Source organism: Crocodylus porosus, unplaced genomic scaffold (genome assembly GCF_001723895.1).
Source record: "Crocodylus porosus isolate Cpor-Errol unplaced genomic scaffold, CroPor_comp1, whole genome shotgun sequence".
In the NCBI taxonomy this organism is placed as follows: domain Eukaryota; kingdom Metazoa; phylum Chordata; order Crocodylia; family Crocodylidae; genus Crocodylus; species Crocodylus porosus.
In genome coordinates, this window is record NW_017728906.1 from 86,788,693 (window position 1) to 86,804,273 (window position 15,581).

A 15,581-nucleotide genomic window follows, 5' to 3' on the forward strand; every position below is an offset into this window, starting at 1 on the left:
CCAAGGGAAGTGGTGCTGGCTCCTACCCTGGGGGTCTTTAAGAGGAGGCTAGATGAGCACCTTGCTGGGGTCATTTGACCCCAGTACTTTTTACTGCCATGGCAGGGGGTCGGACTAGATGATCTGCTCAGGTCCGTTCTGACCCTTTCAGCTATGAAACTATAAAATGTAATAGGCATTGTTCAGCATTGGCTGCATTTAATTAACTTAATAGCTGGTTTCCATTACTGAGCATCTGCAGCTGTGGGCAGCAGTTTAATGATAGACAGTCTATTTAGGGAGATGCAATTATAAGATGAGAGGTTTTTCTCCCATGCCGTGTGGGGAAGAAGCTCGTCTTGTATTCAAGTAAATTTGGTATATTACCTAAGTTCCTATGCTTGCTTCCTTGCTTTACAATAAGTTCAGACAGTCTTCTCAGGAAATTCAATGCACATGGTTAGGCATCTTCTCTATGTACAAAGGGATTTCTTCGCGTCACAATCTTGAAGAAATTGTAACCTAAAATTACTCTAGCAGACTATCTTTTATTCTTTAGAATCCTAAAGTGGAATGTTTATAAAAATTTCCTCTAGGCAAGGCAAATTTTTGTATTCCAAGGCACTAATGCAAGGGAGCCACAAGTCAAAGTAACTGGTGTGGCCTTAATTCAGTGTGTTATGAGGCAAAAATCGTGTTGGGTGTTTCAGGTACTACAGAAACAGACATAATAGCAATGTCTGACAACAGAGCAGGAACTTGGCAGTGAGAAAAGTAACTCATCCGAAGGGAGCATATTTCATCTGTGGATCCCTAGGGATTTTGCAAACATCATTACATTTTCATAGCACCCATGGAAGTTCGATGAGGTTTACAAAGTAGAACTATTTAACATTTTTCCGTGAAAAAATTAAGAAACTCTTGTTAGTCTGTAGCAAAACTACTGAAGGTCTAGACCCTAGACTCAGCCTTTGTGCTTTAACTGATGGTTATCGTAGAAATCATGGGGTGCATTGAGACGAGTGTGCACATGGATTTCCCCGGGGACAAATAGCAGCGGCACATAGTTGTGCTGCTGCTACTTGTCCCTGGAGAATGCCAGTGCAGCGTATTCTAGCTCACAGCAAGTTGCTGTGGATGAAGTTAGGGGAAGCTGGAGCCAGCACTTGGGGATTCCTTATCTGGGGTACTGGCACTTGAAGCCTGGCCACTAATGAGTGTGGCTCCAGCTGGCCTGGCTCTGATTTCAGGTGGCCCATGCTCCTACTATGTGCGCTGCCCCACTTTTTTTTCAGGTTTGATCATGGGGATTTTCCAGTGTCAAAAAATACCCCCAGGAGTGCTGCAGAATAGCAACGCAGCGAATGCCTGCACATGCAGTGGGTGCAGTGCTGTGGTGCCAGAGACTGTACATGTGGACTCATCTGGACACACCCATGATGTCTAAATGATAAGCTTATTTGAAGGCTGGAACAGATTTTTTTTTTTTTTTTTTTTAAGATAAAGGGCAGACATCATATTTAAATCTTAACTATACATTCTAAAGACTCTTTCTAAGCTGGCCCTTTGTCCTATTGCTTGGGCTTGAGCAGCAGTGAGGATTTCACTCTGTGTTTACTAAACCAAGCTCTATAAAGTCTGCCACTAAACCTTTTTCCCCCACTGTGAGTTGGATAAAGCCTATGTTCTAACCCAAGTGAAGCCTCTGCCCTTTGCTAAATTAACTCATATAAACACAAACAAAAACGAAGTGTTATGAGCTGTGTGTTTAAATGGGTGTGCACACTCAGCAATATTAATGAATTCTGGGTAAACTTCATTTACAAAGCTGCCATTTTTCCCTCTCCCAGATCTAGTAACACATCCAATTATTTAGAAGTGGATTCAGTATTTTAATTTTTCCCATCTCCTTTTTATCTATCTTTTGGCAGTCTAGTGTGAAGGTTGGGTCACATAAGGATGCATGCAGATGGTCCTTAATAGTTTGAGTAGGGGCAAAGGAAGATCAGGCATGTCTTAAGGTTTATTTTTTTGTGATCTGTGATGGAGAAGCATCTTTTGCCTCTTCTTGCAGTCTATTAACATGCAGTGTTCTACCATTTGGAAAGTAAGTGAGAATCTGTCAGCAAAGCTAGTGCCAGCTTTCAGCAAGCTGGGAAAGTATGTTTTAGCAGTATGCGATGCCCTCACTGGAAGTAACTGCACCTCTTTCTCAGTTGCTTAAAACATTTGTAGGTTACCTGTTATACTATGCATGTTGTAAATGGAGATCACCTGCTGAAACTGTTTAGCTCAGTTCTGTGGTAGTTTTTTCTTTTTCTCATTAAATCATTTAATACTAAAACTTAACCAGTTTGGATGAATGAAACATGCTGGTTACTATAATCACAATGTTTTAAAGTATGTTTGGACTTCTGCAATCTGCTTCCTTCAGACTCATGCTTGAAAATGACTTACCTGTATGTTCTTATATCTGTGTAAATTGGTGCTGCTTAAAGCTTTGGCTACATGGAACAGATAAGTAGCATAGGGTTGGCACATGGAAATCAGGCCCTGCACATCTAATCTAGCATGCAGAGCCATACAGTTTGGCCTGTTGGGCTTCTGGTTGTGGAAATTTGGCAAAAAGGGGAATGGCAATTAATGCTCCCACTGCTCCTCTGCTGCCATTTTTTTAAACTGTGGGGAGCCTGGCAGGCCAGTTCTGTCTGGGTGCTGAATACCCTGGTGTGATTGATTTTTCAGCCACAATACACTTTTTCCCCACACTCATTTAAGGTATTGCACAAGCAACAGCTTTTCATTGTGGAAGTACAACCCAGTCATTAAAAATAGAACCCAGACAGCCCCAGAAAAATTCCTTTAAATTGTTCACGTAATATTTTATGTGCACATTATAAATGTATTGTATGCAAGGTGTCTAGACCAGTGGTGCCCCACTTACTTGGGACTATGGGGCCAGGCCAATGGTACCAACCTTGTGCAGAGAGCTGCATCATTTGTCCCCAGTCAAGTATATAGGACTGATTTCAATCTGGAAGCAGCAGCAATAAATGTTGCCACTGCTCCCCCTTTGCCAAATTTCCAGACGCATGGGAAGCCCCATGGGCTGGATGACAGCTCTGCCAGCTGGATCCAGCCTGTGGGCCATATCTTGGTTGCTTCTGCTTTACAGTAATACTGCTGCTGATGGATGATAATGCCTTTGTGTTTAATATTGACCCTTAAAGTGAATGTTTAGGATGACTTTGCTTTCAGAAAATGCTTTCCTATTTTTGCTGTGGTTGGCCTTAAACCCTTTTTAAACAACTGTTGTGCTTGTAGGGAAGAAGAACAAGTTGAGAGTTTACTACTTGTCCTGGTTAAGAAATAAAATTCTTCATAATGATCCAGAGGTAGAAAAGAAACAGGGTTGGACAACTGTGGGTGACTTGGAAGGCTGTGTGCACTATAAAGTTGGTAAGTAGCAAAAGAATTATGACAATCTGTCAGGATAAAATTAGGTTAACAGAGAAGTCCTGCTAAGCTTGTCACTGTTTATATAAACTGGTTTCTTTTAGCATTAATCATACTAAAATCACATGTTAAGATAGAATGAAAAATGCCTACAGTTTTTATTTAGGTCTTGAAGGCTGACTGCTGTCAAAGCAAAACAGCAGTATGCTAGATTTGGAGGGCATCGTGCAACAGGAACATATGTTTAAAATAATGATGATTCATTGATTTCCTTTACCCCATCATGTTTCCTAATGCACACACACACTTGCTCAAGTGCAGTTGTGGGCAGATGTTTGTTTCCATTAGACACACTGTTTTTAGCAGTTTTTTTCAACTGGTGAAATGTGGTTGGTCATAGAACTCTTTAAAACATGTGCTGGATGGTTTGACATCTGGCATGGCCGTACGTATCTATGAGCCTACCCTCCTGCAGGGGGAGATGCAAGCAGACGTCAGTACGTGTGTGCTGCCTCTGCTGCTCCAGTTTCAAAACAAGATCTCCTGATGCTGCAGCAGAATCACTGAATGCTGTGGGGGGGGGGGGTTGTTTTTACTTTAGAGCAAATTCCATATTTCAGCTAGCCCAGAGTTTCAAACTAACATTGCCTTTTTGAAGTTGTGGCAGTCACTGTGGAGTCCCAGTCTGAACAGTGGTCAAACTTCTCTGTGCACATGCACACACAAAACCTTGAAACTAGTAGGGAGCAGTCAATAAATATCTCAGGAAGAAACTGCTGAACCAAAAAGCTGACCCAGAAAACAATTTATAGTGTACTTCTCCTAAGGGTGTCCCCAGCCTAATGAAGCGACCTGTTAACAATACATTAGCAGCTATTTAAAGGAGACTGGCAATGAAGAATGTAAAACTGAGAGCATTGTTTTCTGGATGAAGAGTGATTTGTTGCACTTGGCTGCAGCCTGGGAATGAACTTTACTTTGAACAATAAATATACAGAAGATCTCCTTCAGGACCAGGGAGGCCTCTTTGACAAGTCATTTTAGTTCCTTGAAAATGATGACGAACTCTGGAGATGGTTATATCTGCAGATCTAAACAGCCGTGCAGTTCTGAAGCTGACAGTGTGGCTCTGATTTTGAGTGACTTTGGCATTTGTGGATCTTGGAAATGCTCCCAGCAGTTTGTGCCCCTACTAGATGATACATTCTTCTTTTTATAATAAAGGCTGATTCCAGAGAGGACCTAAAGCAACCATGAAAGGAATTTCTTGTTACCTATACTGTGAATGGATTGGCAGAAATAAAAGAATGCCAGACTGTTCATAGCATCTGATGAAGTTGCTGCCTACAAATGCTTATTTGTCTTTGAACCAGTTAGTCTCTAAGGTGCCGCTCTACCATACCTTCTGCCTAATTTCAGACTACACTGCTGACTACCTCTGTCTGGTAGGGGTTCTGCATGCGAACATCATCTTATGTCAAGACTGACAAAGATAAACAAAAGCCCAGTTTTAGAGACAGAACTAGTCCAGCTGAAAAAGCCTGTGCATGATTTGTTTTACATGACTAAGCCATTGTGCATTGGCAACTGCAAAGTTCTTGGCAGAGGAGAAACCTGTGTCCAGTGGCAAAGAGATTCAAGACGATTGGGGTTACTCTTCCACTGCAGCCTTCATCTGTCTTCATAGCTGTGAAAGCATATACTGTATGCCATCTTCATCTGCCTGCCCCACTGTGGAGGTCTTTGTTATCTTGGACTGATACCTCACCTTTGACCTTACCACCATGGGTGACCCTACCAGAAGTTCAAGACTCATGATGGTATTGCTCTTGGGGTCATTGGTACATGCGAACCTCTCTACCCCATCAAGGTGACGGAACTCCTTCAACTGGCGACTTGATGTTTTTTGTCATCAGAGGTTTTTCCAATCTTTAACACTTACAGTTCATGATTCTTACTACCCTACTGAGCAAGGGGAGTGAAACTCTTTGAGAAGAACATCTCCACGTCCCTTCTGCATACCAGGAAGAAACAATTATTGACTTGTGTATCAGTTAAAAGAAAGCATAGGTAGGAGCATTTAAAATAAATTTTTAAAGAAATATATAATGTTTCCTTAAAAAACCATGCTGTGTCTGAACGTGAAAAATTGTTTTATGTTCAGAAAATGTTGCTACAACATTTGTAAGGAAAATGAAGAGGACATAAGAGAAATTCAAAACAAAAAACCCTTTTTTGTCCAAACTAAGAGCTCATGAGCTGCTAGAGGCTCCTGGACACCCGGTACCTCTTTGCTGCAACCAGCTCTTTCAAACATTGTGCCAGGGCCATGCTTAGGACGGCTTCTCACTGATTACTACTGAGTGCAGTTTTGATTTGTTGGTTTCATCACTGAGAAGATTTTCATGCTACATGTGTCTGTGAGCATGAATAACATTCTTGATGTGAAGGTTTTTACTGCTGGTTCTCCCAGGTAGTGGTAAAATTCATGAATCCTGATGGTTGATGGAAGGTAAGGCAGGGTGGTACCTTGGGCCTCTCGCAGACATGGCTAACCAGTTAATCATGTCTTAAATAGTAACCTGGCCCATGTCCAGGTAACTGGTGGTGCAGTAAATGAGAAATTAAGCCACAAAACTATTCTGCAGAAAGTGTAATAATTTTGCGTTGGTTTCCATTGCACCTTAAATTGGACATGTGGCAGGTGGACTGCACTGGAGTCTCTCACTGGTAGTATTGTGGTCACAGCTAGCCGTTGATCAGCTGATCATTGTTGGACTATACTGGAGTTCAAACTAGCCCTGGTGCAGTCCTGCTGACTAGGCATCCAGCCAGCCTTCAGCCTGCTGGTGCAAGGGGAGCCTCGAATCATGCTCCCGGGCTCCCCCTGCACTAGTAGGTAGGGTGCAGTTGGCATCTAATCTCCAATCCCAAAATCACACTTCCTGCCATGCATATGTGGCATGATAGGAGGCACAGTTGTTGGGACTGGTGGTCGGATTCCATTCTGTTTTTAAGTGAATGTCTCTCGTTGGCATTAGAGACCATGCTAAAGATCAGTGAGTTCCATTTGCAGCCTTTCAGGAGCATATTCCATAAGAACAGAGAACAGGGGCTGAAAAGTCTGAACTCTGCTTCATGACTCCAAAAGTCAGAAATTGCATCCTGGAATCAGCAGGTTTGACATGTCGTTCTCCATGCTCTCACCACCTTCATTCCCAGTGGCATTTAACAGCGATTCCAAGGTGGGGAACTGCTACATTGCATCAAGACCTGTTCATCCCAAAGAGGGGCTGCATTTCCGAGGCATGTATAGTGTTGTAAAATTCAGTCAAAACCTGGTTCTGACCCCCCTCATCCTTGTGTTCAGCATATTCATATGTTCAAAGAACACCCTGCGACTCAGCTGGCATAGTTCAGCATAATACAGCACCTGTCCTGAAAATCACCTTTCTCCAAGAACCGGCTGAACTGTGGAAGGCTAAGAGGCCTGGCTCGCATGAAATTCACTGTTTTTACCACAACATTCATCATGTGGTCTGTGCCAAGAGTTTTGGTAAAGAGTTTCCTGATTCAGAATGCAATGAAAAACACGAATGCTCATGGCTGGCATTGATACTCTTCACTGTCTCTTGAAACCCTCGCTGCCCTTTTCTAGTCCACACCTAATTTGTCCAAAGTTGAGGTCATGCTGTTGAAAATATCTTTTGTAGGTGTGTCTTTCATTGGCACAATCTCCAGACTTCTCTGTTGCATTCATACCTTGATCAACAGTCATTGTGCAGTGTCACTCGCATCTGGGCTTTCATCAGTTGCTTTTGAAATGCAGAATACCAAAATTGTTTGATGCCCCCATCTTAAACAATAGGGACAATAGCTGCAAACAGAGCTTTACCAGATTACCAGTCCTAGAATTTGTGAACTTGCTACATTATAACATTGGAACATATTACTGTTTTTGATAAATGTATTTTTCCTTGAACATCATGAACCAAATGGCAGAAATTACTGCATTGTAACTTCTGTTTCTGGGGGGAAAAACAACCCCCTTTTCCCTACCCAGTTCCCCAAATCTCTGAAACCCAAAACTTCATAAAACTGGCAAGAAATGGACAAGAATATTGCATGTTTATATAGTATTTTTCTTTAATAAAAAGATTGCTATGCATTTTACTGGTTGGAGGATATTTTCGTTCTTCTCTCTTTCTCCTGTTGTACCCTACCAGGGAATCTAAACTCTAAGATAAGAAGAGTACACTTTAGCTATCACCTGAAATATTAGCTTTTCTCTTACTGTTGGAGTGATGTTGCAGCCATGATGATTCAGGAAGTAGGTGAGAGGCAAAGATTTCTGTGGGTGATATATTTTATTGGGCCAACTGTATGATTGCAATAGACCTAAACAAACTTTGGACTTCAGACCTGCTGAAGAATGCATTGCATTCAAAAGTTTGTCTAAATCTATCCCAACCATGCAGTTGGGTCCAATAAAACATAGTCATCTTGATATATTATTGTAACTAAATGAAATGTGATGTAGCTAAAAGAAGAATGAACTGTAGCTAAAAACCTTCAAATATTTAAAATAGTTTAGTGACTAAACTCTTTTCTTGCTTCGTAAAATCACGTAAGAGTTTTTGGAGTTGCTGCTGAGTGAGTTTTTCTCATTTCATTTCAGTAAAATATGAAAGAATCAAATTCTTGGTAATTGCTCTGAAGAGTTCTGTGGAAGTCTATGCATGGGCACCAAAGCCATATCACAAGTTTATGGCTTTTAAGGTAACTTTTTAACTATATTTTGAGCTTCAGTATCTCTTTGCAGTTACAGAACTGCATCTTCAAAAATATTGAAGATGAACTGGTGTAAGTTATATTGGTGGCATTAAATGTGCATCATGTGATCAGTTTCATTCAGTAAATTTCACAGCACACAAACCTGCTCCACCAACCACCTAGTGGTTGGGGTCTGTAATCCCTCCTACTGCAGGGATGACCAGTGTGCTGCACACATGCCACAATTGACTTGGGAAACCTTTGTGCGTGGCACATAACTGGTTAGGGAGGGAGCAGGGAGCACAGTGGCAGATAAGGTAGGGAGCAGAAAACAAAGCAACAGATTGGACAGGGGAAGGGGATTGGAGAGGCCGTCAGGGCGGGTGAAGGTCTTGCTTTGTGGCATGCCTGCCAAAAAAGGTCAACTCCCACTGACCTATGTCAGGTAGGTTGAGAGCTGATTGTGTGTTGATCCCCTTACTCTGGAGTACGTTTATTACAAAATGAAATTTGGTGTCAGGTATTTCATTGTCATCATCGGGGATCCTGGTTTTCTCTGATTTAAAAAAAAAAAAAAAAATCCCCAATTTTCAGATGAAAAAAGTAACCCAAAATCCACATTTTTCAGTAATTAAAATGAAATGCCACTATACGTATTTCTGTATATTGGTGGTGTTTCATTATAATCATGGAAAAATGTGGATTTTGGGTTACTTTTTTAAATCCAGAAATTGGGGATTCTTTTTTTAAGTTGGAGAGAACCAGGATCTCTCATCATCATGTCAGGTACCCAAGCTATTGCACGAACTATAAATTCACAAAAAAAGATTTGAAGTGTTCAAGAGTTTGGAAGCCGTACTTCTTTAAAAACAGCAAGTTGTTTTAGTTTATATGGCTAAATCCTGCAAGCCGTTGAGTGCTCTCACTTCAGTTAACACCTCACTATACAGATTTTGCAGGTTGAGTATGGCATTTGGAATCCCATTTTAGTACAGTAGGCTCTGCCAAGATGCTGATCTGATTTGTATTTATTTATGTATTTTGGATTGCAGTCATTTGGAGAATTGGTACATAAGCCATTGCTGGTGGATCTAACTGTGGAGGAAGGTCAAAGGCTGAAAGTGATCTATGGTTCCTGTGCTGGATTCCATGCTGTTGATGTAGACTCGGGATCAGTCTATGATATTTATCTACCAACACATGTAAGAACTGGCACTCTGGAGAGGATTATTATTTCTTACCTTTTTTTCTGCTTCTCACTGACAATGATAAACAGGTGGACAGACGCTGATGATACTGGCTGTATGATCAGAGTGAGAGCCATCCAAAAGAAGGGTCATCTTGTGTCCTTCAGTATGCTACTTTAGCTGCTGAAATGCATGTTTTTCACTTGTGGGTCACTTAAAAGAAAATCTTGCGCTTAAATCATTCCCTCTACATCTAAATAAAAGGTACCCTAAAATCGTCTCCTTCCGAGATTGTTTGCTTCCAGACCATTAATAGTTTTGTAAAAAAACAAGAAAACAAAAAAACTTGTTTGTTTTGTCATTGTGGCTGAACTGTCTTATATCAGGATTAAATTTAAAATGTAAATTTTAATTTAGACAAATTGAAGTCACCCTCCTCTACCTCTGAATCAGAGATTTAGGAGATCTTAGTATTAGTATTAGATCTTAGTGTGTTAGTATTTTATTTTATTTTATTAGTTTTAAATTATATGTTTGGAAGGGGGAACTGTAAAGGGGGAAGCATGATGAGTGTTGGAGCAGTGAGTTCCACATCCTATGGCATACAGCAGAAGCAGAATCATTGGTTTGCTTACAACAGCAGTAGGCTCACTAACTGGTGGGTAGAAAGAGAAGGCAGAGCACAATATTACCTCCTCCGTGTCCCAGCATGCTTCCAATTTGGCTGAATAAGATTTTAAAAGGGCAGCTCCATTGTAACCATTAAATAACTTTAAGAATGGTTCTGTGTGAATTGGAGTTCCTTTGTAAGTTTGGTCAGGTGTGTTTGGATTCCCTTTTGCAAAGCTAGTCTTTTTTGACACAAAGATTAAATAAATAAATTCAACACATTCCTGCCTTAAGCTACTCCTAATAACCACTCCAGACGTACAAACTTTTATTATGAACTCCAAAATGTATAGTGAAAATAAGATACAGATAGTATATACATATATAACAAGTGTCATGTCTGTTAGGAAATGGTAAATAGCACAGCTTCTCTGCATAATTATACTATAGAAACATTAACTGAATGCATTTTCAAACTTTTATATTTTTTCTTCAACTTGTTTTAATAATGGAGGATCAAACTTCTCAAAAATAATTTTGAGTATACAGTACTTGAACATTGATGGGAGTAGCTAACAAGTAATTTTCAGAAAAAATGTCTGCAATCAAATACAAATGGTAATAATTTAAAGAAGTATGCTACATCTTAAAAGATTACCTGAATTGATCTTTTTTTTTTACATGTACGCAAACTACAGTAGAATTTAATGCACCCTATGCATTTGAAATTAGGGCAGACACTGGCAGCAAGAAGCAGTCCCTGTTCCAACACTTTAGGTCTAACTAGGTAAACAGCAGGCAGGGAAGCAGACGGTGAATAGATTCTTCTCTTGGTCACATGGAGAGGCAGAGCTCAGGTGGGCTTATTCCATAGCTAGGGCTTAAGTTCAGTGCTTCCCCACCCTGCCCTTCATTGCCATTTTAGTGAGTGTTGTGTGGCAAAGTCCATGCTAAAAAACTCAGCCAGAGACTTTGAGGGCATTATTTCATGTTGCCACAGAACCTTGATCAATTGAGCATTGTGAAAATTTGACTGCCTGCGGGACTGATATATCAGTATTACTGTCTCCTAACAATCCCTCTTCATGGTGGCTGAGGGGGACTATGCCATTTGCTTCTTTCTACAGTTAGTCTGCTTCCTAAACAAAAAGTATCCAGCCTGTTTTTTTCCTAAGCTGCTCACATGACAAAACTTTCTCTTTTATATCTGTAGATCCAGAGTAGTATCCAACCACATGCAATCATTATTCTCCCAAATACTGATGGGATGGAGCTGCTGGTTTGCTATGAGGATGAAGGTGTTTATGTTAATACATATGGGAGGATCACCAAAGATGTGGTTCTACAGTGGGGAGAGATGCCTACATCAGTTGGTATGTGTCCTGTGAGAATCAAAGGTGACCTATAACATTGGGGGAAATAATGAGCGGTGGGGGTGAAATGTGTCCACTCTTGTCTTCGGATAACTGCTGGTGAATCAAGTACGTCATAAAGTGAATGAGCGTACAAAATAGGGAGAGATTCTTTTGCTGACATTGAGTGCACTTTAGAATAAAATCCAAAAACATAAATGCATTATGAAGCATGGGGGTGAATAAAACAATGTAGTGAACTTAAGTTCTCTGTAGGCTATTGAAAATACATCATTAGACAGCTGCTAAACTGTGATGGCCCGCATCTCTGAGGGAATTTGGTAGCTTGTAGCATGGTGGGTATTAATGTGAGAGAATTGTATGTGATTTGCTGGGCTTAATGTGATTTTTAGGAAGCAGAATACTTTTTACTAAAATGTTGTCTTTAGGGTATGCCTGTGTAACAGAATGAAGGTGTGATTGTTGCGTGTGTTAGCTTAAGCTTGCTGGCCAACAGGAACAATGACAGCTATGATGCTGCGGACCAGGTTTTAGTACATCCTGGCAACCCATCCATATACCCAGGGTGTGTACTCGAGTTGCCAGCATGTGTGAAAGTCTGTGCTACTGTGTCTTGGAGGCAGAGTTGTTTTTTTTTTTTTTTATGAAATCCCTTATGTTATCTTTGGCAGCATTCACCAAAATGACACACGGGTCATTTATCAGATATATTTTTTATAATGCTAGCTAGTCTTTTCTTTTTTTCTAATTTTTATTACAACTCTGTAGTAATTGTTAGAGAGAGGGTTTTTTTTTCCTTGCTGCTAGTACTAAGTTCTTAACTAATAGAGGTTAAGGGTGATACCTCAAGGGAAAAAATAGTCTTATTTTTCCTTTTTGGTGCATTTTAAAGAAGACCCACAACAGGTGCACTTCTAATATTTCTTCCATTTCAGAGCTCTTTTAAAGCAATATTAATGCTTTTCAAACTAATTGAATTTTTCAGAATGGAAGAAAATAACGTAAAATGTGTCCGTTATAAATGGCCTCTCTTACTTCACAAAAATAGTTTTTTCCCAATGTTTACTAGAACACTCTTCAAAACTGAAAGAACTAGTATAATTCTAATATCACAAAAGAGAAAAGTGAAACTTGGGCAATTCAGCAGGGAGATTGTATTGCATATAAATATCAGGTTCTGTTTAGATTGCATACAAATCTACTTCTCTCTCTGCAAAACATGGAAGAACAGCTTTATTTAAAAATTAATGTTCTACCCACTTAATTGAGGTTTGGGAAAACTCCCAGTCAGTCTGTAGCTTGTTAATAGGTACTCTTTCATAAAGAAGAATATTTCTAACAACTTATTCCCTGAACAGAATTGTTCTTTCTATTCTCATCACAATAAAGCTTAAAAACTGAAAATATGAACAAGTACATTTTTCTTTGCAAAGTGCCTTTAATTAGATCGTACAAAAATGTTTCTTTGGGTTTTTTTCAGTGACTATGTTGCCTTTATTTGTAACACGTGTCTGTATTTTTTTTTTTGTTCCTAAAGCATACATTCGATCCAATCAGATTATGGGCTGGGGAGAAAAGGCTATTGAGATACGATCTGTGGAAACAGGGCACTTGGATGGTGTTTTCATGCACAAAAGGGCACAAAGGCTCAAGTTCTTATGTGAAAGGAATGACAAGGTAAGTTTTTAGTTTTGCTTCCAATTCCTTGTTTCAGTTGCATTGTGTACTTTAATGGTATTATAATTATCTTGGGAAAATAAAATGCCTGCTTGCTTGCTCATTAGACAACATAAAAGCATATGATAAGCATATGATACATCTACTTGATGGTTGTAATAAACTCATTTTTGTTTGTTTTTTTCCTCTTTCTCTCTCCTCTCAGGTTTTCTTTGCCTCTGTACGGTCTGGTGGAAGCAGTCAAGTTTATTTCATGACCCTAGGCAGGACTTCTCTTCTGAGCTGGTAGAAGCAGTGTGATTTGACAAAGGATCACTGACATCCAGAGTCTTTTGAGATCTTCATAACTTGGAATTATTTGCAACTGGAGTATAGACCTGCACAGATGCAGCACTTCATGTACATGTGTGCACAGGCATCACTGGTGTTAGGTTTCTTTTTGTTCTTAAAATGAGGCTGCAATGCAGCTGGTGCTGTAAAGTTCTTGCCATCAGGTGCTATCTGTCTTTGAGATTTGGGATCACACTAGAAAGCAACAGGTTATGGGATTTTGTTTTTTTCCTTCAGCTCCAGAATTCCTTGGCTTTGAATGACTCTGTTTGTTAGTATAAAAGAAAAAAAGAGATTTGAGATGAACATGCCGTTAAATGGGCAGAAGGCAGGAAAGAGAAGGTGACAAGTGGTGGCGCGAGAGTCAGACTTGCTGAAGTGGAGGGCAGATCTAGTCTAGTAATGTTAACAATGTATTTAATTGACATTTCTTTTTTGTAATGTGACATTATGTGGACAAAGAGGAAGGTGCAGGTTTTAAGAAGTTAATATTTATAAAATGTGAAAGGCGCAGTGGCTAGGATAACTTCTTTGGGGAGGGGGGAGGGTGGAATTCCTGGGTTTTTTGTTTCTTTTAGTTTTATTTTGGCTTGGCCAATAACTTAGTCATTTTTTCTGTGTACCAGGTTTTGCCTGAAATGTGCAGATGATTAAAAAAAAAGAAAAAAGAAAAAAGAAAAAAAAAAGTTTATTCATTTTCTATAATGATTCTGTGTTAGGCCAGAACTTGGTTGTGTCACAGTATTAGCACTGCCTCAGTTAAAGGTTTAATTTTTGTTTAAACCTAGAAGTGCAACAACAGGTTTACCACAGTCTGCACTTGCAGAATTAAAAAAAAAAAAAAAAATTCCAGACTACATATGTTTATTTTTTGTGCCTACCTCATTGTTTTTAATGCATAAAATAAAAGAGGTGGTTTCGTTTATACGTTTTTAGATGCAAACCATTAATGTCTAATTTAATCTTAATACCAAAACTACCAGATGAAAGGTTTTGTGACTGTTATTCTGTAGCAAGTTTCAGCAGGAGGGGAGAAGAGTCCATTGAAGGGGTTGGATTAGCCTTATGGCAGTGAGACACTGACTAATACCATTTGCTTACCGAGTTTGGAAAAAACACTTTTCTTTTTTTACCAGCTTCATCATTAATAGAAGTTTGATGAATTTAGCCTGAAACCTGCGGTTTCACTCTTCTAACACATGGGCTTAGGAACAGGCAGGTAACAAGAATTATAAACTGTTTAAATGTTGTAGGAAACTTTTTGGGGGAGGTGACATTTTTCTTTTTCTAAGAATGCAATGCACTAAAACTATTTTAAGAATGTAGTTAATATTGCTTATTCATAAGACAGCATATATCTGTGTTTAGATGTAAGATCCCAGCTCTGGCTTTTTTTTTCCTTTTTTTTTTTAAAGTCAGTTTTATTTTATGAAGAAGTTGTTTTTTTTCCCTGACATTTGTAATAAATGTCTTGAGAGTAATAATTTGTTTAATGGCTACATGTTCATTACTTGAGAAACCTTGAGTGTATAATAATCTGTTGGTGATGTAATAATGCACAGTGTCATGATCCAACCATTTTTATTTTATTTTTTTTTATTTTTGGTGGGGTACTTTTTGACTGCTGCCTTAAGCTGTTCATTCAGTGAACCAGCTCTCAGTGTTTCATGGGCTTTGTCTTCTGCTGTGGTTAACTTTTTTCTTTTATGGCATGACAGGTAGGGCTTTTTAGACATGTTATTCTTTATAATCAAACTGATTGTTCAAGTGGCTGGCCACAGGATTGCTGAACAGTAAACAGCAACAACCAGGCAACTGTTTTGCTCAACAAACCCTTCTTTTGGCATCAGCCCTGACTGCTGCTGTAAGTTCTTCAGACCTGATCAACCTTTCTGCTGAAGGCTCTCCTTTGAACAGCAGAAACCGTTTGAGAATTAAGCTGGTAGACACATACCATGTGCGTCTTTCTCTTTCTTTTTCTCTCTCTCTCATGCACATATATATATAAATACACACACACACACACGCACGCAGACACACACACACACACGCACGCAGACACACACACACACACACACATTCTCTTAAAAATCAAGAAAGCCTTACATTTGCTGGCAGAAGAGTACTTAAAATATTTTTTTTAATTGTTTGACTTTTGGATAGCACTGAAGGTCGAGGATGAGGGATGCATTTGTTT

General features: G+C 39.5%; 1 protein-coding gene across 6 annotated transcripts in view; it reads left to right on the forward strand.

The window, feature by feature from the left end:
* The window catches only part of MAP4K4 (mitogen-activated protein kinase kinase kinase kinase 4), a 208,123-nt gene extending 193,258 nt beyond the window's left edge, over window positions 1-14,865 (forward strand). For all 6 annotated transcript variants that reach the window (XM_019529543.1, XM_019529546.1, XM_019529544.1 and 3 more), the window contains 6 exons: window positions 3,304-3,438; window positions 8,114-8,214; window positions 9,261-9,410; window positions 11,218-11,377; window positions 12,915-13,054; window positions 13,260-14,865. In XM_019529543.1, the coding sequence (XP_019385088.1) occupies window positions 3,304-3,438; window positions 8,114-8,214; window positions 9,261-9,410; window positions 11,218-11,377; window positions 12,915-13,054; window positions 13,260-13,343 (770 nt within the window). In that variant the 3' untranslated portion in view covers window positions 13,344-14,865. The remainder of the gene's footprint in view (window positions 1-3,303; window positions 3,439-8,113; window positions 8,215-9,260; window positions 9,411-11,217; window positions 11,378-12,914; window positions 13,055-13,259) is intronic.
* The last annotated feature ends 716 nt before the right edge of the window (window positions 14,866-15,581 follow it).